This window comes from Macaca thibetana, chromosome 6 (genome assembly GCF_024542745.1).
Source record: "Macaca thibetana thibetana isolate TM-01 chromosome 6, ASM2454274v1, whole genome shotgun sequence".
Taxonomy (NCBI): domain Eukaryota; kingdom Metazoa; phylum Chordata; class Mammalia; order Primates; family Cercopithecidae; genus Macaca; species Macaca thibetana.
The window spans coordinates 19,499,081-19,525,920 of record NC_065583.1 but is presented as its reverse complement, the minus strand read 5'-3'; the positions used below and the strand labels follow the sequence as shown (position 1 = coordinate 19,525,920).

The following is a 26,840-nucleotide window of genomic DNA, read 5'->3' as shown; positions in this document are numbered from 1 at the left end:
TTGAGGCCAGAGGAGGCAGCAGGTGAAAGAACCCTGTGGGAAGAGGAAGCAGGGTGAGGAAGTCATGTAAAGAACTACAGGAACCCCAGTCAGTGAAGAATCACTATTGAATATGAGACTGAGAATATAGTGAGGGAAAACAAAACAAAACAAAACAAAACAACATATGAAGACCTAGAGAACAAGTTAAAGAATTTTATTGTGTCCTGATATCAATGGGCAATTATTGAAGAGTCTGGAGGTATTTATATGTATATGGCATGATCAGAGGGGTAGAGAACATTTCGGAAGTTGAGAGCAACATATTGCAAACAAGGTCAAAATAATGAGAAGTTTCCCCTTGGAAAAGCAGAAAATAAATCACATGGCTGAGCTCAAAGTGGGGAGATTATAAAGCTGGGACGGTTCAGGATGGATCGAAGCAAACCGGGCCAGAATCACATGTTAAATAGTGTAAATTTCGTACTGAGATGCTCAAAGGGAATGACCTGAACAAATACGTATACTAGAAAAAAAAAACTTGGTTTAGCACTGTCCAGCTGAACGTTCCATGATGAAGAAACTGCTCTGTAATCTGGACTGTCCAATACGCTAGTCACTAGCTACATGTAGCTCTTGCACACTTGAAATGTGGCTTGTGCAACTAAGACAGTAAATTTAATTTTTTAAAGTGTGTTTAATATGGCTACCGTGTTAGATAGCACAGGTGTAGTTGCATTGTGGAATATGTGTGGGGTGGTGGTGGTGGTGGCATAGGTGGTCAGAAAGTTGGAATGAAGAAAAAGAGTAAAGAGATTATTTAGCAATCTAGGAGAGAGATGATGGCAGGAAGAATAAAGACAGAAAAATCATAGAGGCATGATATAAAAATACTTAATTTATTTGTCTAGGGCTCAGAGGACACAAATAGAATAATAAGAGAGAAAGACCTAGGTTAAATTTAGATTACAGACAGCCTTGATGCCAGGTTTAGAAGCCTGGGCTTTCTCTGAAGAGGAGCATAGACCTATTTAAGTTGGTGAAAATAGATTTATTTACTCAGAATTTTCAAAAATGTGCCCGTCAGAAAGTTTAATTGTGGTGTGTAAGATAAATTGGCATGTATCTGTTATATTAGAGCTCTTGTGCCATTATGAAGTGATAATATATTGATATGACTTTCTTGGCCTGACAACTCCTTGATGGCAAAAGCTAGAGCTTAGCTATGTATTTTTTCCCTCTCTTGACCTCACAGGACCTGGTTGGCAGGAGATATTGAAAGTACTCCAGAAGAGTTAATGAGAGAATAAACAACCCCGAGAATGGTGGGCAAGTGATGAATGCAGAAACTGCTTGGGAGTAGCATTTATAGAAGTTAGCAACTGATTAATTTGGAAATCTTTTATACACAATAATATTCTGGATCGCTTAAGCTCAGGGATTGGGATTCTGCCCAAAGATTGGGTATTCTACCTAGACTTCTAGGCACGTGACAAACCATGAGAACATTTTGGTGCCAACTGAGTGGCAATATTTGAAAACTTTTTGTTTCTGTCGTGTTTATCCAAGACATTTAAGAATAAAATATGTTTTTATATACTTCCAGATTATCTTCCTAAAAGTTCACTTCATTGTATATCCCCACCAAGAAAGTGTACCTCTGATCCCTGTCCACATATTTTCAGGACCAAACATTACCAAGGAATTTATTTTTTCCTCAATCTGCCAGGCTGAAAATGAAATACTATTATTAGATGTTGGATTTCACTGATCCCCTCTGAAGTTGAGTTTTCAAATATTTTGTATTTATAAGTTCTTCATTCATGTTTTAGCTTAGTTAAAAATTTAGTTTTTTTTTCTCCTCAATGACAAATGGGAATTCTTTATGTATTGGTGATATTTGCTTTTGAATTCTTATTTATTTTGGAAATATCTCACCACACTCAAATGTGATGTTTTGCCTTTTAAAACTGGTTATTGCAGTCATTCTTTTTCTTTTCTTTTCTTCCTTCTTTTTTTTTTTTTTTTTTTTTTTTTTTTTAACAAAGTCTCACTGTCACCCACGCTGGAGTGCAGGAGTCTGAGGTGTGGTAGAAGGATGTCCTTCCACCTACTGCAACCTGCAACCTCCACCTCCCAGGCTCAAGGGATCCTCCTACCTCGGTCCCTGGAGTAGCTGGGACTACAGGTGCATGCCGCCACGCCTGGCTAATTTTTGGTATTTTTTTTTTTTTTTTGTAGTGATGGGTTTTCACTATGTTGCCCAGGCTGGTATTGAACTCCTGGACTCAAGCAATCCATGTGTCTTGTGCTCCCCAAGTGAGGGGATTACAGGTATGAGCCACGGTGCCCAGATAGCAGTCTTGATAACACAGAAGTCTTACATTTTACACAGTCAACCCATAACTTTTTTCCTTTATGCCTTTTAAATTTTATGTTATACTTGACAAAGCTTTTTCGACACTAAGATTATATAGATATTCTATAGTTTTCATTCTGTAGTATTTATATTCGCTCATAAATTTGGATCTTTGTTCCATGTTAAATTTATTTTGTGTGTTAGAGTGAGGTACAGATCTAATTTCAGAAAACAATTTTCCCAAATGAAAACTCAATCAACTCTCCTGCATGCCTTTGGTCAAAATCAGCCTCACGGATTTATGCCCCCAATTCAAGTGTTTAATGAGGGATGCTAAGGCTAGATCGAATGCATTGTCCCAGAACATCTCTCTGTCTATCTGGGTGGTAGAAAAAGAATAATCTTATGTCCTTTTAACACACTTAATTTAGAATCAGTTATGAGGCCCCCTATGTCTTAATCTCCACATTACCTAATACACTGCTCTGTGCACAGCAGTGATTAAACATATCTGTGGGCTTTAAAAAGGAGCTAGAGAAAGGAATGTAAAGAAGAGTACAACACTATTTATGCCCTCAAAGTTAACCTAGTAGAATAAGATATACTTTATTCAACTATGTTTTAGTTGAGTAAGAATGGCGAGAGAGGAACAAAATGAAGATACATTTGATACTTCGTTTTTTTACCATCCTGACAAAGCATTTAGGATATTTACAGATAATATATGCAAACCATTCAGCCCAGTGTCTACACATAGTAGGCTTTCATGACTGGCAACTTGAAAATTATTTTCTATTATGTCAGGGGTTTAATAGAGGCAAAGGCTTCTTTACCGTGGAATCTTCAAGTTTTTAAGATGAGATAGTTTCATGTAGAAAATAAGAATCTAAACACTCCACTAAATATTAAATTTTAAAACTATCGTATGGTTATTTACCACTACAGCTTTAAAAAAAAAACCCTACATTGATACTCTCTTCCTAAAACTAGACATAAGTATTTCACACAAAAAAAGATAAACATTAATGAGTGTTGTTTGAAATTATATGTCTCTGCTCTTCAATCATAGCCTTCATCTATAAACTCTAAATTAAGACCAAAGCAGTAATGAAACTAATACATAAAATACTATAACTTTAATGTCATATGTTAGGATAAATCAATAGGAGGAATAAATCTGAAGTGGCAGAAATAACCACCTTTGACTTGCTTGGCATTTAAACCTTTCGGGCTTGGGGAATCACTGATGCGGTACTTTAAGGGGATTTGATTTTATAGGCTCTTTAGCCCAAGAGGTTTTAGGAATACAGAAAGCAACGAAGCCTTGGAGATATGACAGGCATCAGGCTGTCACCGTGAAGCTGCCTGGCTTTTAAATGGCTTGTTCTCAAGTTTGAGTTCCATAATCCACTGGTAGAAAAGCTGTAGACTTGCTGGCAATGGTGAGAGATGCTCAGAAGCCATTACCTTATAATAGAAATTGATAGATAAGTGGACGATGGAAGTTTAGACTCTGACCTAAAGGGAAGTGGAGAATTGAATTGAGGTAATTATCTTGTTAACTTTGGACAAAATTAAAGTTCACCTTTAAAAATGCCAGATCATTAATACCAAAGTGCAGATCCTCATTCACTTACATGATAAGGTGAAAAGAAGTTACTAAAATTGTCTAGCTTTATTTAAAACATTATAATTCATAATTTTTTATTTAAACACATTTAAAATGTGCAGGAAGCTCGAGGACTGGGAAAATAGGAGAAAAGGTACCCCTGAATATTATTATTTAAATGAAAAATCTTCTTTTATTACTTTGCTTTTCCTAACTGGAATAAGAGAGGATGTATTTGCCTTTAGTATTCTGATCAAAGAAATGAGAAAGAAAAAGATGGATGTTAATAGAGGTCATCTCAAATTAAATCTTTTTACTCTTCAATCATAGCCTGTGTCTATTATATTCTAAATTAGGACAAAAGCAAAGACCAAACTAATTTATGAAATTCTATGGCTTTAAATAGCTTATGTTCAATAAATTAACATAGAGAAGCATATGCTGTGGGAATTAGCTAAAATCTATTATCATTGATAAAAAATTTCTACCTTCAAGTCTTTAGGCACAGTTGTTAAATAATTGCTACTTATTGATCTCTGGGAGGAAACTGGTGTCCCATTGGAAGCCGAATTCCCTGATCAGTGCTAGTTCATGATCACTACATCAACCAGGTCTGACTTAAACAAGTAACTGTATGACAGTCTACCAAAAGGCAGTGTTAAGAGGCATTCAAAACCCCACTTAGGAAACAATGCAACGTTAGGCGACAGTCTACTCCCTCAAAGAGCATCCAGTAAAGGTCTTTCTATTTCAGCAGCTTTGCGGGGTATGGGGTAAAGCTTGAGAGTGGGAAATAAAAACTAGACTGAGTAGTAATAACTCTCCCCTCTAAGTCAATCTTCTCTGCATGAGGCTTCTAGGGCACCTTATTTTCAAATCAGATTAAATCAGGCATGTAAGTAGGGAAACGTAGGCACAAAGCCAACTAATCAAGCTAAAAGATATGATTTGAATTTAATTATCTATGCATTTTAGAGCAAAATATAATTTAGCAAAGAAAAAAAAGCAACATTTGAAAAGCTATCTCATTTATTCATCCCACATTGTGAGTGCAGATACAATATTTGAAACTGATATTCTCTAAGAGTATTTTAAAAAGATGTAGTAACTGGGATGTGTTTCTGTAGTATATTTTCTGATTTTAAAAATTAAAATGCTTTAAAATTTTACTTGGGATAATTCAAAATGAACGACATGGAATTTTAACAGCAATTTATGCATCATGATTTTAAAAAGTCAGAGACTTCAAACTGTGTCACAATAAATTGTTCTCATGCACGGCTACATGGTTATTCCTTTATTCTTTTAGTAGTTTTTCTAAATATATTCTCTGGAATATTTACATAAATTGTGCTTTTTTTTTTTTTTTTTTTTTTTTTTTTTGAGAAGGAGTCTTGCTCTGTTGCCCAGGCTGGAGTGCAGTGGCATAATCTCAGCTTACTACAATCACCACCTCCCGGGTTCACGCCATTCTCCTGCCTCAGCCTCCTGAGTAGCTGGGACTACAGGCACACACCACCACACCTGGCTAATTTTTGTATTTTTAGTAGAGATGGGGTTTCACCTTTTTAGCCAGGATTGTCTCAGTCTCCTGACCTTGTGATCCGCCCACCTCAGCTTCCCAAAGTGCTGGGATTACAGGCATGAGCCACTGTGCCAGGCCAAATTTTGCTTTTTAATTCAAATGTTCCATAATGTATCTTCTTGATTTTTAGAGAATTTTATCTGTAGAATTTATAAAGGCATGAATTCATTTGCACAATTACTTGACAAATGTTACTGAATGCCTGTTTGGAGTCATGCAGAATGCTAAGTACTAGCATTTGCAATGGTGGGTTTAAATGGGCATTGTTTGTGGACTCACGCAGATAAAGTCCAGTAGGGGGAAAGATACTGCAAAAATCACCACACAAATGAATGAAGATTTAAAATTTAAAGTAACTGCTATGAAGGAAAACCATATGATTCAATTAACATGTGAAAAAATGTCACATCATAGGAATTTAGTTATAAATTCTGAATAAAATGTTCATTTATTAGTGTCAAGCACCACGATATTCCTGTCTGGTTTTTATAGATAAAGATTTTGTCCTAAGAAATAAGAGGAAATTGTTACAAAACCTAGAATGAATTGCAGACAAGATATGCACAATGTAGAAATACTTTTCCCTGCCCTCCTCACCAAATGAACATTTTTATAATGTTTGTGAAGTAGGAAGAGAGGACGTCAGAAAGCACAGAAAGAAGAAAATATATCGGTATGCTAAAAATGTTTCCTTCCATCTAGTAGACAAATTGCTTCTAAAAGAGTCAGGATTCAGTTCAGGTTGTGTTTTGTTTTTGTTTTTTAACCCAAGTGGGCAAAAATAGTTTTCAACATACCACTTGTAGAAAACTCTTAATTTAAATGTGTGTGCATGACCATTGAATATATGCTTATTTTAAAATGCTTTCCAGTGATTGATAAAGGTTGTATGGTGCTATCTTTGTCCTGTTCCAGGAGATTATGTGGTTATGTCTGTCTACTTTGATCTGAGCAGAAGAATGGGATACTTTACCATCCAGACCTATATCCCCTGCACACTCATTGTCGTCCTATCCTGGGTGTCTTTCTGGATCAATAAGGATGCTGTTCCAGCCAGAACATCTTTAGGTGAGACACCTTTGTTTATGTTGCAGTTTCTCAAGATAAGTGGCAAATACAAGTAATTTTTACTTCCATTTCTATGTTGATCTGCTTTCAATTTAGCCTGCAATTGCATAGAAATACCATTAGTTTCATGTTCAAGAGAATTGGCGTTTTTTAAAACAGTGTTTAAGGTTTCCTACTTTTGCAGTTTGATTCTCCTTAGTTACCTGGATAGGTTTTCTTGGGTAACTTTTCTTAAGAAATTTTAGTTAACTAGTTTTTAAAAACTGTTTTAATATGAACAGATGTGTTTGTTTAGGTCTCTGGGTCATATGCTGAAGCTGCTTGCACCAGCTAGTGAAAGCTGATTGTGTTTCTCTCTTCCCAACTTGGTATTCGGTGATGTCACACTGATAATGTGAAATCAGCCAAGGAGGACATATTAAGAACATGGAAACAGTAAAAATCAGGGCCTTCTATTTTCTAGAGTTAATTGTTACACATTTACCAGCACACCTTTGTCTTTTGGCTATTTGCCACATGAGTAATTATTGGGATAACATTTGAAGTAATTGGCTCTTTACAGAAGAGCCATGGAAAAAAATATTTTTGAGAAAATATATTTACCTGTGAAATTTGGGGAGAGAAAGCGACTCTTAAGATTATTTGCAATTTGCTCAATCTAATATATATGGCCATCTTTGTCTTGAATTTTCACATCTTTTTCTTCCCGTGGGGAAGAAGACTCACACAGACTAAAACAAAGCCCAACACGTGAAACTTTTTAAAACCTGAACTGAAACTAAAGCTTGTGAGAGGTGAATAAAATTCAACACCCTTTCATCAGCTATGTAAAACCTAGAACCACATCTCTTGCTGACTGTCTAAAGAGTCAGTAGGGTGTGATAGCTAGGAAATTGGGTTTTGAAGTCCCACAAATATGGGTTTGACATCCCACATTTAGTATAACATTAGAATGTCATTTAATCTCTAATTCACAGTTTCCTCATATATAAAACATGTATAATTTCCTGCACCTAACTTATTGGATTCTACTAGGGTTAAATAAAGTATTTGATGCAAATTGCACATAACAAAGTAAAGCCTCAGAAATGTTGGCTACTATAATCATTTTCTGACAAAATGGTCTGTACTAAGTTATTAAGCTGAGGGCAGAAGTGATTAGTGGGGGAAAAAAGACATCATTTGCATATCTGTCCTCTTCCAAACCTAATTTAGTTTCCCATCTGTTTCAAAAGAAAGTTATTTTGATTTTTCCTGTTATATGTGGTACTTTGTGTTACAAGTACTTCTCAAAATTAAAATATCTTGTCTAATGCTACATGCTGAAACAAACCGCAAATATGTTGAGCCTATTACTTTAGGACTCTTACTCGTCACTGTGAATGGATATATACTGCATTACATGCTTCTATGTCTCTCGTCAGAATGTCAGTCTTGTACATCTCTAGTACAGTGCCTGGAACATGACTGGTACCTCAAATAATTGTTCAATTAATGTATACACTTATGAATGGATGGAGCAAATACATTGACATATTCCAATCCACCCACTTCCCAAAAACATTTTAAGGATGAGATTTCCAATCAGTCTCTCCTCTTGAAGCCTGGATCCTTGCTGGCCAAAATCTCTCTCATGACTCTTTGGGTAGCTCATTTAACCCACTCAGTAAATGAGTATTCACTGGCAAAGGGTTATGGTGGAAGAAAGGATCAAAGTGAGTGAGTTTTGGAATGAGCGAGAGGCCCTTGAGCAAACAGCAGACAAGTACTTCTATTTGTTTATAATTTGTAAGTCAGGAATGCTCAATATTGTCTCTATGTCTTTTCTATTCTTCACAACACCTGCATGTAGAAGTTACTGTAATGATCATTATTAACACAATGTTTAGAGCTGAGCTAAGGAAGCAGAGTTGTTGCAAGGTTTGATGACATACACAAAGTCACAACATAAGGAAACAGTAGATCTGCACCTCAGCTGATGGGACATAGGTTTGCTCTGGGTAGGAGGCCTTGTTGAAGGCCAATTGTAGGTACAGATGAGAAGCGGAGCTGAGCCAGTTTCTCTATTTTAACTTTGCTGTCACTTTTCTAGATCAGTGCTCCTTAAATTTAATTGGGCATTTAAGTCACTAGAGGACTTTTTGAAGTGCAGATGCCTTAGTTCAACCCCAAGAAATGCTTATCTAATGTGTTTAGAACATGACTTAGGTGTTAAGATTGAAAAACAAGCAAACAAAACATCTCCAGGTGATGCAAATGTGCAGTCACCTTTTATAACCCTGCTCTAGATTTCACTGAGTCCCATTACTTTTTCCAGTGTTTACAATCCAGAGTTAAATGAGATGACCTTAAGCACATGCAGACCTTAAGCTTCTTGCCACAGAACAGTTAGGCCATGTTGTTTGATGAGCAAGATGGATTTATCCACGTGACTCAGAGATAGTGGTGTTTTCTGAGCACAGAGTCCTAGAGTATGGGTAGCCATCATTTTGGAGCATATAAAAGTGAATGTAGTTTGGTTCCCAGGTGGTAGTTGGTGAGTTGTATTTCTGGTGTACTGACAATGAATGAAATGAAAATACCATTTGGTATTTTTCACCCAACTGATTTGAGGTGAGGTAACATCCTTGAAGAGCTTACTTCATGCCAAGAATGGAGGAACTGGTAAAAGCTATGGATATATTTCATCTACCCCAGGTAAGAGAAGTCTAACTTATTTACTTATCAGAATGGAAGCAGTCTTATTGTTGGCTGAGGAGCCAATATAAACCATCCCTGCTCTGCCTCTCACTATTGATGTCGCCGCAGTCTCTTTCCTGTGACTCCAGGCAGAGCCCTGAAAATATCCTGAGGAATTTGTTCGAGAGTCTACTTCTACATGGCTGTGATGAATGTCTGTGTAGCCTAAATAACATTTTCCCAATTTGCTGGATCAGTATTTAACTTGCATGTCAGAATTTGTTTCTTCCAAATTATCACATGCCACATTTAAAAAAAATTAACTCATCTATAGTACCTACCATAAATACTGACATTTTCACTTGTCAAGGGTCAAGTGTGGCCTCAGGCCTGATTATAAAATGAAGGCCACAGGGCCAATTTAGTTTTTCAGTCCTCTGCAAAAATATCAGTTGTGATTAGGTACAATGAGGAACTTACATGAATTAATGCATAGACAACCTAATTAAATGTTTTTTAGTTTAAGAAATAGAACTTTCTTTCCTAAAATAAATACTATCAAAACCTAATATTTATTGGGATTTTACTAGGTATTGGTACCTTACACACATTTTTAAATTTAATCTTCACAAGAGACTTATAAGGTTCCCCATTATTATCACCACCACTCCCAGTTTGTAGATGAGGATCTCAAACCTCCCTAAGGTTCTACCATGACAACATGGAAGATGCCAGACCCATAGCACCTCCCCAGTCTGGAATCTACAATAGGTCCCATCTGTCTGGCGTTTCATTCCACGTATTTTTCATGTATTTATGGAGCTAAAATACTGTGGTTCAGAGCACAGCATTTGATGTCGGGCTGCCTAGGTTTGTATCTCATCTCTACCACTTTCTATCTTGAACAAATTTTTATTCTTCCAGTGCTCAGTATTTGTTACCTGTAATAATAATAATAATAATACTTACATTATAGAATCATTATGAGGATCTTGTGAGATAATAGAGAGAAAGTGCTTGACACAGTACCTGGCCAAAGGAAAAGATCAATAAATCTTAACTACTGTTCTTTGCAATCAAAAATATCTCCCAAAAGTCATAATTATGGATTCCTATTATCAAATGTAGATTGAGCACCTTTGATCTTTCATGTATATACTATGCATTGATTCATTGTTTCACACATTCACTGAACAAACATTTATTGAGTCCCAGCATGATGCTCCACTGCATTAAGACAGATTCTGTTGTCATAGAGTATACAGACTAGAAAGGGAGAATGGTTATTACATAATCAGTAACAGTATAGAAAAGAGCCGACGGTATTTATAAACGTAGTTCACTTGATCACCTCTTTCCTCTATTAAAGGCTACCCTTCCTCTATTGTTATTTCAACCAACACTAGTCTTTCCACTCTCTGGAATTTCATAACACAGTATGTATTTAGGAAACTTTCATATTAAGTTACACTTAAATGACCTAAGAGAACCACATGGTTCTTGGAAATGTAGCTAAACCCTTCAAAAATGGCTCAAAGATTTGAACAATTAGGAAGATAACAGCAATTTTATTTCCTCTTATCCTTTCTTCAAGAGTGTTTTTGCTTTTCTCAGTTTTCTTCTAAGCATATTCTACTAATACCTACTTATTAGAGAGTAAAAGCTTTACCTCTTTTCCTGTATGACACTGGTGCTTTTCTCAGTATCTTCCTCTTCTCTTGCCCTCAAAGTCTACCTTTCTTTCTTTCTTTTCTTTCTTTCTTTCTTTCTTTCTTTCTTTCTTTCTTTCTTTCTTTCTTTCTTTCTTTCTTTCTTTCTTTCTTTCTTTCTTTCTTTCTTCTTTCCTTCTTTCTTTCTTTCCTTCTTTCCCTTCTTTCTTTTTCTTTCTTTCTTTCTTTCTTTCTCTTTCTTTTCATCTCTCTCCCTTCTCTCTCTCTCTTTCTTTCCTTTCTTTCTTTCTTTCTCTTTCTTTCTTTTGTTCTTTCTCTTTCTTTCTTTCTTTCTCTTTCTTTTCATCTTTCTCTCTCTCTTCTTTCTCTTTTTCTTTCTTTCCTTCCTTCCTTCCTTCCTTCCTTCCTTCCTTCCTTCCTTCCTTCCTTCCTTCCTTCTTTCTTTCTTTTTTTTTCACAGAGGCTGGAGTGCAATGCCACGATTTCAGCTTACTGCAATCCCCGCCTCCCAGGTTCAAGTGATTCTCCTGCCTCAGCCTCCCGAGTAGCTGGGATTACAGGCACCCGCCACCACGCCCTGATAATTTTTTCTATTTTTAGTAAAGACGAGGTTTCACCATGTTGGCCAGGCTGGTCTCGAACTCTTGACCTCATGATCTGCCCACTTTGACTCTCAAAGTACTGGAATTTCAGGTGTGAGCCATCATGCCTGGCCCGACCTGTTTCTTTTGAAGTTTCCCTAGCACTTCCATTTGACACAGGAGAATCTGACTGTCCCCTAGAAGTCTCTTGGTTAGCAGTAATAGTCATGATTGCACATCATTAAACGATGCAAACGTTATTTTCCTTTCTGTCCCCCATAAGAAATTATATAAATAACAAAACCTAGTAAAGGTGTGGGATTATTGCTCTTAGAGTGCAAAAAGATGCTTCCACTCAGGATTAGAAATGCCGAACTAGAATCGTAGAATGGTAAGCCAGGTGGACCTTCAAAGAGTACCACAGATGAGAAAACTGAGGCCTAGAGTGTTAAGATGACTTAAGTTCCTATAGCAAGAGCTAGAACCTATTTGAATATTGAATCCATGTTGCCTTTAGTGTAAATAACACAACTTTTACATAGGAGATCTCGTCCTTCTCTGGTTGATAAATATAGGTTGTCTTGACATTGTTCCCTGTCACTAAACAATCACTGGAGAGGACAGGTTTGGATAGGTGCTGTTGTATAATTAGTAAAGTAAGAGTTTTGAAATCAGACATGTAATTTCTGTGTTCAGTTCTGTCTGCTACTTACCAACTATTGGATGAGGTACTGGTTCTTTAGCCTTGTTCTTCTGATCTACACATTCAGAAAGAAAATACCTGCTGTGAAGATTCAAAGGAACAATGTATATGAAGTGCTTATCACTGCACTTGTCAGAAGGAAGTTTTCAGTAAATATTACTTATTATGTTACTTCTGAGATACTTATTTTAATCCTATAATAATCTAAAAAGAATCCATCAATCAGAGCATGCCACTTACACATAACCCACCTCCTCTAGTTAACATCTTTGAATAATTTCTCCTTGCACTTGGAACAAAATGTAAACTGTCTGCATGTGCCACATTTTATAACTTCCTTTTTACCAAAATAATCTTAAGCCCCTTGTCCCTCCCCAGGTGCCAAGTCTTCTAAAAATTTAAAAAACAGACAAGATTTCTCTTTCTCAGAACCCTCCCTTAATCAAATAATAATCAAAAGGTTAGTTTCTTCTTACATTTTAAGCTTTACTTTAAACACCAACTATCAAAAAGGTCTTCTCTGAGGCTTCCATCTAACTAGATTCTCACCATCCCTGTATTCTCCATGGCACATACCATAATGTGACATTATACTTTTCTTTGCTGACATGATTCACAGTATATCTCTCTCACTAAAATATAAGTTACATAAAGGTCAGACCAAATCTATTCATCAGTGCTTGTCATTTCAACTGATACATAGTAGACAGGCAATAAATATTTGTAAATAGAGTGAATTAATTCCACTTATGCCTTCTTTCCCATTGTTGAAACTGCCCATCAGAAGTCATGAAACAAGTGTAGTTTCACAAATGACTCAGTTACCCAGCTTGCTTATGCAATCACATGACCTGATTTATTGCACCTCTCTTCAGGTATCACCACTGTCCTGACAATGACCACCCTCAGCACCATCGCCCGGAAATCGCTCCCCAAGGTCTCCTATGTCACAGCGATGGATCTCTTTGTATCTGTTTGTTTCATCTTTGTCTTCTCTGCTTTGGTGGAGTATGGCACCTTGCATTATTTTGTCAGCAACCGGAAACCAAGCAAGGACAAAGATAAAAAGAAGAAAAATCCTGTATGTATCATTTCCCATTGGGACCATTGAAATTTTTATGATTTTGGTTTAGTTTGTTTTCATTAGCCTATCTACAGGCTAAGGCTCAGCAATTGGGGCTCCAAGATGAAAACAGAATGTATGAGTTTGGCCAGGCCATAATGATTCATTTATGGTCATTAGTTACTTGAAGGAGACTCAAGTCTGTTTCTATTTTTCTCTCTCTGTCAGAACTTTTATGCAAATATAGTTACCTGCTCTCTTTATTTTGTGGAGACTAAAGCCATTGTTGAGAAATGCAACCTTCTTCTAGTTGCTATTATTCCAGGTTTCACTGATTTTTTGAGATCGGGTGTCGCTCTGTCGCCCAGGCTGGAATGCAGTGGCAGGATCTCGGCTTACTGCAACCTCTGCCTCCTGGGTTCAAGCAATTCTCCTGCCTCAGCTTCCCGAGTATCTGGGACTATAGGCGCACGCCACCACGCCTAGCTAATTTTTATATTTTTAGCAGAGACAGGATTTCACCATATTGGTCAGGCTGGTCTGTAACTCCTGACCTCAGGTGATCCACCTGCCTCAGCCCCCAAAAGTGCTGGGATTAGAGGCGTGAGCCACTGTGCCTGGCCATGATAATATTATTAAATTACTGATGTTTTAAATTAAAACTTCCATCTAAGGCATTCCACTAGGAAGCTATAAGGTCCTTGAAGTTCCAAGGGTGACTATATTTTTGCAAATGATTTAGTGTATGTGTGGAGGTGGAGTTTGTGTATTGTCACTAGAGAATTTCTATTTGTTTCATTCTCGAAAGGTATCTTTTTGTTTTTAAAACAAGTGATTTACTATTATATGGGCAAGTTAGTTAGCCTATTTGTGTGTGTGTGTATATATATATATAAAAATAATTTAAAAACACTTGTCTTGTGGGACTGCTATGAGAAATAAATGTGACAATGAAGGGCAGAAAAATTAAATCCAAAATATTACATAGTACTCGACACATGAATGTACTTAACATTAGTAGTTGGTGATGATAGTTGATTTTGATGATTTATACACTTACCAACCTGGATTGATTTCAGTGTCACGATTTGAAAACGGGGAAGATGACTTCTACTTGCCACCAAACTTTAAATAGTGAGGATGAGGCACAAACACAAGTGCCTAAAGCAACTGTTTTTTATTGTGAGTGTTGAGGAGAGCACATAGTTACCCATTTACACACCTGAACAAAGTGGCTGGCTCATAGAACTCCCCATGAAAGTTAAGGTCCATTCCCTTCCAAGATATGGGCAAAGAGAATCACCTGACTGTTCTGGATCCTGGTCTTCTGCTTTGAGAGCCGTAATAGTCTCTAGCTATCCAACCCAGAGACTTTGGAGGTTGAATTGTAAGGAGAGAATTTAGCTGATTCTAGGTTGTATTCCGATGCAGCTCCAGAAACCCAAGTGAAATACTGCAAGAGTAATGTGTTTATTTGAATGTAAGATTTTGAAACATGTAAAGAAAGAAACGTCATTATTCTTGATTTAAAAAAAAAATGCTTGTCTTTAATTGCTCAAATATTTACAATGCTTTATGCAGTCCTTCCCTTCCCTGTCTGTTTTGCCTCTCTCTGACTTTCCATTTTCTCTATCCTTGTTTTATTTTCCTTGTTGTGTTGTTTTTGTTTGCTCCCTCTTGTTCACTTTCCATTTCACTCTCCCTCAAGAAGGTGGTTCTATTGAGAGTTGGCATATTACCTGCCAGCTATAACAAGGACGTGAGGACTGACTTTCAAACAAGTTCTGATGAGTCCTTTGGAAAAAGCCCCTTGGCACTCTCTGTCAGCTAGGCCATTGCAGAGTGGATTTTGTTGCAAAGATAGAGGCAGATTCCTTTATTCAGGGTCATGGAAATGGCAGAAGAAGACAAGGCAGAGGAGAACAGGATAAAAAAAATTGAGAAAATGAAATTACCTGAGAATTTCATGCACTTCTTTTCAGGCAATTAGATGATTTATCAGAGCTAGCAAGAAAATAAACTGGGAATGAGAAGCTGAAAGTTTATTTTCCTGTTTAATATGCCTTTTGGATAATTGTGTCAAGACTCACCTATTAAATTATCCTTGATGATAATTAGAAAATATAATCATGGTATTTTTAAACAGGGGAACCAGGCAATAGAAAACTCCCTCACAGTTGAACAACTCTGGCTTCTTCAGTCAAATAATTGTAGATTAATTTATTAAAAATTTCACTAGTAATTGCAAAATTACACTTTAAGCAAATACTTTATCCCAAGCTCAGAACTCTCCTTCTGTGTTTATAATTTCAGTTCATTTCACTTACTATGTTTTCAAAATGTATTTTTAATTTATCTTGTCTCTCTCTTTTTTTTTCTTTTCTTTTTGTCTCCTTTTTATTAAAAACAAATGCAATTCTCTTTTCTGTCTACACACCCAAAGCTTCTTCGGATGTTTTCCTTCAAGGTATAATGTTTTTGGAATGGAAATTCACTGCATGCAACTGCTGAATTTAACTATTAATGCTTACATGGTGTTTTATTTTGTTTTATGAGTAGATATTTCAGCATTCTACTAGAGATAATATGTTGGAGAAAGTTCTATAGACTTCTAGAGTTGATTCAGCAACTATACACTAATTCACATAGGTTTTAATCTTACACCAAGCTAAAAAGCTATAATCCTTATGAGCTGTCATAGGTAAAGAAGGCTGCTTTATCCATCAAAGCCAAAATGAGCTTCCTCTTTTCAGATGAAAATGGGATTGAGTCTTACTGGTTACACCTACTAAGTTTGTACTCTTTTAAAACTAAAATTTAACTCTGTAAATCTTAATTCAAAATGGATTGGTTCATTATTGTTTCGTAAACTTAATGATTTCTGTTTTTCTGAACTTTACCTGTAAGTTCTATAAGAACAATATTCGTTTTGAAAGGCTTTGAGTTAAAATATCCATTCCTTGTTTCCAAAGTGATCCTTGGGCCTGTTGGCTCTACCATAATATGTTGCAATGTGATTTCTATTTAAATATAATAGCTGATTCCATGATGTTAGAATTTCTGTTTACATTATCCTAAAACTAAATCTTCCAAATTAACATTAAATGTATCATATACTTGTATAGAAATTTACTAACTGGTCTAGCAGGAAATTTGCCAAGTAGTAACATTCTTTTCTCAACTTCCGTTCACATGTAGGTAAACATTGTTGGCATTCTTAAGCTTATAGATGGTGAATATTAGGAAAAGTATCATAGTGCTTTAAAACATAAGCCATACCTTTGTGGATAAAATCAGGAGAACTCCATATTTATATAGATTTTAACATTTTCTATTAACAACATGTAATACATTTGCTCAGTGTAACGGGTTTTCTATTTGCCTATAACTAAGCATGACACAATATTTGATTTCAAAATTGATGCATTTTTATTTATCTGTTCTACTCACATGCAGCACCATTAATTGCATTCATGTAACCAACTTCACATCTAATAGTTACTAGAATAAGACTCCATGTAGTTTTATTTAAATCTTTAACTTTGAGTTCTTTTGGTGTTCAATCTCCTTGCTATAGCTATTAGCTTGATGATATTATTTTCAGCTGCACTGCTTAAGCTCAAAATTTGAAATCTGCAAATGTGCTCTTTCTAAGTTCAATTTTACCATTGTAGATCATGATGTCATAGCAATTTCCTGAGTACCCATTTTCAGATTCATCATCACATTGGTGACATTGTGGAAAAACACACTAGGATCTCTCAAGAACAACTAACTGATCCCTCTCCTTCCCTACCCTCATCCCAGGCCCCTACCATTGATATCCGCCCAAGATCAGCAACCATTCAAATGAATAATGCTACACACCTTCAAGAGAGAGATGAAGAGTATGGCTATGAGTGTCTGGACGGCAAGGACTGTGCCAGTTTTTTCTGCTGTTTTGAAGATTGTCGAACAGGAGCTTGGAGACATGGGAGGATACATATCCGCATTGCCAAAATGGACTCCTATGCTCGGATCTTCTTCCCAACTGCCTTCTGCCTGTTTAATCTGGTTTATTGGGTCTCCTACCTCTACCTGTGAAGAGGTATGGGTTTTATTGATATGGGTCTTATTCACTGAGTCTCATGGAGAGATGTCTGTTCTAAGTCCACTTAAATAATCCTCTATGTGGTTGATAATGATCTGAATTTGTTTCTATGTCCAAACCTGGTAAATTTTATAATGTCATATTGTTTGTGCCCAGCCCTCCTTTGGTTAGTGTACTTTGAACTTCAATGTTTGCTGTGTTTCGAACCTGCAAGGCAAAGTAAAATTAGAGCAAGAACATTCAAACCAAATAATATATTTTTCAGCTACAGCAAATGAAACAGTGAAAGCCCTGACTATTTACAGTGGTGGTATCCTTACTAGATTCATAATGCAATTAGATAGAAAAGGTCCAAAACTGTACCCTATGTTCACTACGGGTCAAGTTGTGATAAATTTGATCCCAATAGAATACCTCTCTCATTTAAGAAAAATCACAATTCACTTTAAATATGAAAGCCTAGTCCAGAAATCTATTACGCCTTTATCTCAAAATAGGAAGAAAATTTCCTCCACATTCATGTACAATGATGTAAATATTTCAATAACTTAGAATGCTTCAAGTTTAGTGCATGCATCTCTTTAGATCCAAAATAAATGGATTGAAGTTATCATCCTATTGTCTTTTATTTTGTGTCCTTGGGCTATAAAAGAATCCTGAATGTAATTATAAGGATTTGGGTTTGGAAATGGAGGGAGTAATTTTCATTGCCTTCTCCCTCATGCATGAAGATTCGAACAGCTTATTTTTTCCTTGTATTACATATTACAACACTTTAAGTAAAATGTAGACTGAATAATCAACATTTGCCACCTCTAAATATGCCCAATTTCATAACTAGAGTATAAAGTAATTGTATGTGCTTGCCGCTATTTTTTTCTTCCTTTTAGGATGATAGATCATAACAGAACTTATTCTCCATCTCAAGATCTGCTTCTAGTGATTGTGAGTGCCTTGTGGGCAGAATCCTTGTCATTTCCTCTTTGGGTCCGTAGCACCTTGCATAGTGCCTGGCACATAGTTGGTGCTCAATAAATATGGTTTGAAGTGAATTGCCCTCACATGCTTCTGGCAAATCTCTGTGCTGGCCTGAAACCAGTGATTCATCTTCTCACATAGGTGTTGTCAAGTGATATTTGATTTTGTAAAAATAATCAGTAGGATCCAAAGAACTTTAGCTATTTATGTTCATCTTCAAAAATTCATTTTAGGCAAAGTCCATATTCCTTTTAAAACAATATTTATGTCCTATGTTTGTGTATAGAGATGACTCTACTAGGGCATAATTAGAGTTTGTGTATTATTTTTCCAGGTTTGGGGATGAGTCAGTCCTTACCCATCCACAATTTTGTTTGTGAACTTATAACAGGAACAAGCAAAATTCATACCTGACTAGTGTTTGGAATGTAGTATTCTGTGTGAAAAAGTACTTAAGTTTAGATTTTAAAAACCGAAAAAACAAAAAGGAATGACTTACATAGAGGTTGAGCCAATGACTGTGGTCTCATTAGATTATATTGTAATTAAACAAAGCAGTTTCTCCAGACTTAAAACATGATGAGTTGAGCTCTATCTTCATGTACTCATCCTGAATCCTTATTTTTCTAAAATAGCACCCTTTGTTAATTATTTTTATGGAAATTATTACTGTTATAATTGAGTCATAGCTAGTATAACTTTACAGATAACCTAAAAAGAATAGAAGAGAGAGCAGCTTTGTCAGTATAAAACCATGTAAAGTCATCATCAAGTCATCTGGATGAATCTTGAAACACATTTAGCTGCCAGTTTTACAAACCTTTAATATATCAGTGCTCCAGTATATAACCTCAAACAAATGTAAATAGAATGAATTATTTTCTTGTTTTGAATTGTCAATATATTAAATGTTGACTCTTTGGGAGAGTTGTTGGCAAGTTTCATTGGTGAGAAACATGTTATTGTCAACTTGAAATGTGTTCTGTAATGGGGACACTACGAAAAGCTAGCTTTCCAATGTGTGCATAGTATTGGCAATATGAATATATATTATATATAATCTAATACTTATTATAAGCTGCTCCCTGTCTATGTATTTGGAAACCTTTTCACAAAGGGAATTGCCTAACATGTGGACTTTTACAATAAAAATGCTGCATTCTAATCCATGGTGGCATCTCAGTAGTCTGGTAGGACTGTTTGTCTTAGAGATTGTGACCTCTCTTTCCTGTCTCACTTCCCCAAATCCCCTGTCAGTGAGCTTTATTTGTGAGCTGTGTGACTGTGTTTTGCATGGCGGTAGGCTTCACCTCAAAAAAATTAAGAGAGGCATGTGGGTTGTAGAGTGAAGAAGAAAGGCAGACATATAATAAAGTAAGTAAAAATTCAAGCCTTCTCTACCTCAAGAATTTTGGTGTGGTTAACATTAATTCCAGTGCCAGACAAAGTTGGAATCCCTGCTTTACTATTTACCAGTTGTTAGACAATTGTCGATTCAGCCTTTAGAATCCTCCATTAAAAATAATTTACATATTTGTTTATTTGTTTAGAGATGGGGTCTCCCTCTGTCACTCAGTCTGAAGTGCAGTGGCACAATAATAGCTCACTGAAGCTGCAAACTTCTGGGCTAAAGCATTCCTCCTGACGCAGCCTCCTGAATAGCTGGAACTACAGACACATGCCACCATGCCCAGCTAGAAGGCTCCATTTTAACAACTATAAATTAGATATACTAATGCTAACCCATGTAGTGACCCTCAACAAATGATCAAAAGCTCTCTCCCTCACTTCCAAAGCCTTCCACGCACTGTTGTCATGCTCCCTTCACCCTATCAAACTAGTTTCCCTAATAGAATCCAGCATTATGCATATAAGCCTTTAAGTGACTCTATATCACTCTATTTTATTTTTAGGAAATATTTGCATTGCAAGTCTTTTAAACTATATGTTGGAAATTCCAGTCTTATTGGAAAAAACTTACACATTACATTAGTTATTTTTAAGGAACTGTTATTCATACCCCCCAAATCTACAAACATACAAAGTCAATTAGCCCTACTCCGAGACAATGTCATGTTTTCTTGAAGTCTTTTGAAATTCTCCCAGGAATATAGTATGATCTTCACAACACAGTTGCCCTAACCATCCTCAGCCCCATTCTCTTGACCCTGCATGTCTTCCTGCATCTAATTTAAACATCTATTTCTCACCTTTCAAACTTATAAAAATGTAGTTTTCACTTAGATGTTCTCTGCTGTCTAACTCAATGCCCTTATCTTTAGCTGAGTGCATATCTTTATATGGCCTTCATTCCTTGTATTAAGTCTCAATATTATTCTGACTAGTAGCAACAATTTTTGTCTGCAATGAAGGTCAAATTAAGTTAACCAAATGATGTGGTCTTCAGGGATTATGTCAAAAATTGCTATCTCTATGCTTTGTCTCTATGAATCTTTGTCAAAGGTGTAGAATATGGGGGAATGACGTAGAAAAAAAGCTCAGCTATGTTTTTCAGTGCTCAGTGAACTGCCAAAAGTCACACAGCTAGTTAATGACAGATCAAGGGGTCATCTGAGCATTGCTCTTTCCACTGTGTCTCACAGTATTTCAGAATTTAGAAGTAAAATTCTGGAATATTTTATCTTTCTGTTAATATTTTAGGATCTGCCAAACTGCAGGATGCTTGCTTTCTTTGATCTAAACCTCACTTTGACTCATTTTATTGTAATGAAACAGGAATTTTAGAATACCTCATAACAGAAGGAAGTCAATGGGTTTTGTATTTATTTTATTCCTTCTCATATAAAATGACCAATTGATATTTAATATTACCCATACTACTTTCAGAATGCTGTTTCAAAGAAACATCTAAACAACTCCAGACCTAGGGTTAGCCTTTGTCCTTTAGGGTATGGGGCAGTAGACAACCAAAAAGTTTCCATGGCTAGGATCTGCAGGTTCATTCTTTCTACTATTTAAGCAAAGTGGTGGCGAGTGACCTAACTATTACGATTCTTTCTAAGGTTACAGATTATAGGAAAATTGCAAAATCCAGTTGTAACTTTCTTTTGCCACATTTTGGATAATAAAGAAATAGTTTCCTCTAATTATGGTTTGTATAACTAATTGGAAAAGCAGAGGCTCTTGCTCTAGATTAACTAGGTTCAAATATCAGCCCTGTCAACTTTTGTCTGCCTCAGTTTTCTCACCTGAAAAAATGGAGATAATATTGGTGTATATCTCAGACTTTATTATAAGGAGAAACTGAGTTAATACTAAAGAATTACTGGATGCTAGTAATTTTCCTCAGTAAGGATATGAAGTTTCAGAAAATACAGGGTACAAGGACCATATCTACTTTGCTTAAAAATATTGATCATCATTTGTGAGGACTCTCTTTTCTCATTAAAAAAAAAAAAAGTCACTGGACGAGGGATAGAAATTTCAGTTAACATCTGGAGATTTCCAAATATTTCTATCTTGATGATATTCAGTTTCTTATGTAAATGAGAGAATTTGGCCCCTTTTTCTCTAGCAGGCTTTTATTCTATCACTTCTCTGCTATTTGCTATGGCCTGATGTTATTGATTACCATCTAACATTCTGACTCTATTAAACTATGTCTTATCTCCACACAGGTATCTTGGCTCATTTATGTTATTTCCTCTTTGAGACTTCTACGAAAAAGCACAATAGTCCTAGAATGTCTTTCTCTGCTCAACAGATTCAACAGTCTCTAATTAAACGACTCTACCTGGTCTGTAAGGTCTTCCCAGTTTCACTAAAGTTCAATATGTTATTTTCTTTTATCTCTTCCAGTTCTTGATGTGACTTTCAAATGGCCTACTCCTAATGTTTATCTGAGTTAAATACTTGCATTCATCCAATCCGCTTAGTAAACAAACATTAAATGAGCAATGCTGTGACAAGAATATATTATAAATAATTCACTATCAATTTGCATCTTAAATCATGATGGTCATCTTCTATCTCCATGCTCTATATATTTGCCTCATAGTTTTTTTTTTTTTTTTTCTGAGACTTGTATGTTTTATGGGTGTGGAATTAAGTTCCTCATCAAATAAGTTTTCATTAAGCATCTATACATTCAGTTTAATGTAAAGTTATCAGTAAATTCATGCCATGGGCCTAATATAGGGCACTGTGAGTGCAGGAAGAGATAAATTTCAGCTATGCTTGGCCCTGAAATGCCCATAATATGATACAGAAGTCAGAAAAGAATACAAATAACTCTAATGGAACTGCACACAAGTAGTTGTAGATAGAATAAGTCATTATTCTAACTGTGAGTGAAGTCAGAAAAAGGTTTCTCTGTATAAAAAGCATTCCTCTACATGTGAGGAGGTCCCTTCATGCTTAAAAGCCCCCTTTCTATAATTACTAATAAAAATCCTATGGACTATTTGAAAACTATGTACATGCACATAACAATATTGTTTTTAATCCATTAGCAAGAGTTAATCACTAAAATAGTATTTACCTTTTTATTTTTGTTTTCCTCCATATATATTTTTATAGCTGAGGGTTTTATATGTATATAAATATATGTAACAATATATAAATATATATATAACAATATATAAATATAATAACAATATATAAATATATATATAACAATATATTAAAAATATATATAACTATATGTATATATATATGTCTTCCTCTATTTTCATAGAATAAATCCCTAAACATGAGCTTTGCTGAATTAAAATGTATAAGCATTTAACAATTAGAGTCCTGGCAGAAAACAAATGGTATACTCCAAGGAGTAATTGAAGAAAAATTAATGAAGGGTTACTTAGAAAGATTTAGGCAAGGTTAAAGTCTACCAATTAAAGGATGGTTTAGTACAACGGGTCTAGCATCGACCAACTGAACTAGTTACCTATATCCATTGTACAAATTATCATGAACTCAGCGACTTAGAACAATATAAATTCATTATCATAATGAATTTCAGAAGGTCAGAAATTTCAGTGGCTGAAGTCAAGATGTGAACAAGGCTGCATTCCGTCTGAAGGATTTAGGGGAGAATTAATTTCTTGACTTTTCCCTGTTCTAGAGGCCTCTTGAATTCCCTGGCTTGTGGTTCATGTTCACCTTTAAAGACAGCAACTACATCACTCAGTCCATTTCCTTCATCTTTCCTCTGGCTCTGACCTCAAGCCTCCTACTTACAAAGACCCTTGAGATTACATTGGATCCACCCAGGTAATCCAAGATAATCTTGTCTCCAGATCCTTAACCAGGCCTGCAAATTCCCTTTTACCACATAAGATATCATATGTACAGTTTGCAGGGATTCAAACAAGGACCTTTTTTGGGGACCTATTATTTTGCCTACCAGACTACCCCAGTCATTAAAACACAAAAGGAAGGGACAGTTACTGGACCCAGAAAAGCTGTAGAACAGGAACTGTGACTTTAAACTAATACAGCCACTGCCCAACAGTGGCCAGTCAAGGAGAGAGTGTAGGAATAAGTAATCAGAATTCTCTCTTCTCCTACCTAAAGTATATCTAATTGGTCAAACCAAATGGAAACTAGTGGACAGGGAAATGCAGATAGGGTGCGCCAGAGGTCAGCCTCATGGGGCACAACATGTGATGAAGAACTTTGAAGAATGGATCCAGAGAAATGACTAGAAATGATCCAGAAAACCTCTCCAAAAATTAGCATGAGTGCTACAAAAGAAATCTTCTTTACTTGTACCCTACTTATCATAACTTTCTGAAATAAAGAAGAAGTTTGAGGTTTTCAAATAGATTTCTATGCCATGGAAAAAGTAGTCTTTAAAAGTTATTATGCTGGAATATTACAGATCCATATATTTTATATTGGGTAATCTGTTCAACCTGAACAACTTTTCAACAGGCTTTAAAACGATAAAGCAAAAGCCTTTATACAACTACTTTCTGGAAGTTAATGTGGGTTAATAGACATGCCCTTCTGGTGAGTCCTGTGGCAAGGGTGCCAATTTAGTCAGTGATTTGCAGGCCATAGCACCTTGAGCTATTTTCACAAAGGGTGGACCTTCTGAGCCAATATTCCTCATCTGTTATTGCAGACCTTAAAAAGGGACAGGGCTTCTGAGTCACTGAGAGCCCAAGGGTACAATTCTATACTGGGTTCAAGGCTGAAAATAGCAAAACCACAGACCTATTTCTGTAAACACAATGACTGTAAGGACAATTAAAACTTAATTTGGACAACTTAACCTAAAGTGAAAACAGTAAACCATTTGAAAAACAGACTAGCTTAGTACTGACACTCTGAACATAGCCTCTTACAGTGTACAAGACTATGACTTTCTCATTGACAGCCTTCCCATCCTCTTGAAGTCATGGGGGAAACTGAGTCCTCATTAGGGCTAGATTGTGGACCCTGTTGAACAAAAAAGAAGGACAATTTTACATGGCACTTAAATGTAGCTCTTCTCTTCTAAACTTCTATTGACTCTGTTTCTCCCCTTTCATTCTTTCAATCTCTTTTTTTCTTCAAAAATACTTGATGTTATTGTGAGGCAATGAAGATGTGATTCAATTCAGTAAGTATGTTGAGTGCCTACCATATGCCAAGAACAGCACTATGCGTTGGAGATATTTTGGTAAAAATTATTGGCTTAGGCCCTATCCTTACAGAATTTACAATATAATGCAAAAAGAGGTAAGAAATGTGAAATTAAGTGGGTGGTTAGTATTATTAATGCAGAGGTAAATATCTGATCATAAATGCCTCAAACCTCTCCAAATTCTATATATATAAATGTGCGGGGTAGGTTTAAGCTGATATTCTTCAATTAATATTAATAGATTTATTTCTTAGATATAGAAAATAAACCTATGAAGTAGTGGATCATGGGGTTTCCTTAGGATAATGCATTTTTCATTTTTGAAAAATTGCTTGTGTCTGCTAGAGGATCAAATCAGGTTTTTTTCATTATAAATGTATTTTCAGGCATGTATATGAAATTACACAGGCAACATGTATTTCTTTGGAAAACACTTTGCTTTTCAGGCATAGTGATCTTTTACCAAGGGACTAAACGACAGAGAATCGTGAAGTCCTTTCAGTGGTGTTTTATATTAAATAGTTGACTTCCTAGTTTGTCACTGGGGAATTAGTACCAATTATTAAAGTAATAAATTCCTGCTGCTACCATGAAAATCGGGGCTTTAAAACTTATATTGACCCATGATAAGCAATAATTGTACATTTTAAGCTAATATACATGCACCATGCATATCCATGCATTTGCAATATATACACTTGATGCAATATTTCTTGTAAAGCTACAGTTTCTCACAGTGAGGGCCAAAGTTTACACTTCTAAATCTTTATTGCCTAACACAGTGCCTGACCCATAATAGCCACTTGAGAGATGAAGTTTTTAAAATACAGTCTGTCAAATGGATGCTATTTGACTATTATTTGTGAAGTTTTTATTTAAAATACCCATTCTATTTTTTTATTTTAAGGAGGACTATGTATATAAATATATATATGTGTGTGTGTGTGTATGTTTATGTGTGTGTGTGTGTGTGTGTGTAATCACCACAACATTCTAAAGCATCCTCTCACATATCTTCCCCCAGAAGAGTACCACTAACTTGATGAACATAATCAAAGGTAATCCTCAGATGTTAATATGAGAGTATCATCAAAGACGGTATCTACTGAAAATCCCCATGAAATTTAAGACAACTTACTGAGATTTGTTATTTAACAATTAACTATCAATGGCAACCAAGTGACTCAATTAGTTTTGAGGAGAAACAAGAAACACATTTCCTGAAATGAGATTTTTCCAGGTAAATTCTAACAAGGGTCAAGACTAAAATTACTTCCTTTGTTGATAAATAATATGGTTTGGACATTTGTTCTCTACAAATCTCATGTAGAAATGTGAACCCCAATGTTGGAGATGGGGCCTGGTAGGAGATTATTGAATCATAAGGCAAATGTCTCATGAATGCTTTAGCACCAACCTCCTAATGATAAATGAGTTCTCACTCAACTACTTCACAAAATATCTGGTTGTTATAAAAATTCTGGGACTTCCTCCTTCTGTATCTTGCTCCTTTTCTCTTCTTGCACCATGTGGTGTGCTGCTCCTGCTTCACCTTCTTCTATGCGTAAAAGCTCCCTGAGGCCTCACCAGAAGCCTAGCAGACGTCAGCACCACCCTTACTGTATAGCCTGCAAAACCATGAGCCAATTAAACTTTTTTTCTTCATATATTACCCAGCCTCAGGTATTCCTTTATAGCACACAAAATGGACTAATACAACAAGTTAGCAATTATTTATAATTGTCTTAATTTCTTTAAGCCCTCAGGTAACACAATTTGGAGAGTTTATTGTATTTTTTTGCATAATGTTTTAATACTTATTCCAAGGTAGAAAAATAAAAGGATGATAATTTTCTGGTTATTCTGTTTAATGTCTACATCCTT

The 26,840-nt window shown here is 35.8% G+C and overlaps 1 protein-coding gene across 2 annotated transcripts in view; it reads left to right on the top strand.

The window, feature by feature from the left end:
• Positions 1–19,529, top strand: part of GABRG2 (gamma-aminobutyric acid type A receptor subunit gamma2) — a 90,436-nt gene extending 70,907 nt beyond the window's left edge. Inside the window, exons 7-10 of one of the 2 annotated variants that reach the window (XM_050792955.1) lie at positions 6,448–6,600; positions 13,109–13,314; positions 15,740–15,763; positions 17,104–19,529. In XM_050792955.1, the coding sequence (XP_050648912.1) occupies positions 6,448–6,600; positions 13,109–13,314; positions 15,740–15,763; positions 17,104–17,379 (659 nt within the window). In that variant the 3' untranslated portion in view covers positions 17,380–19,529. The remainder of the gene's footprint in view (positions 1–6,447; positions 6,601–13,108; positions 13,315–15,739; positions 15,764–17,103) is intronic. The other variant, XM_050792956.1, reaches the window with a different exon arrangement.
• Positions 19,530–26,840: the final 7,311 nt, after the last annotated feature.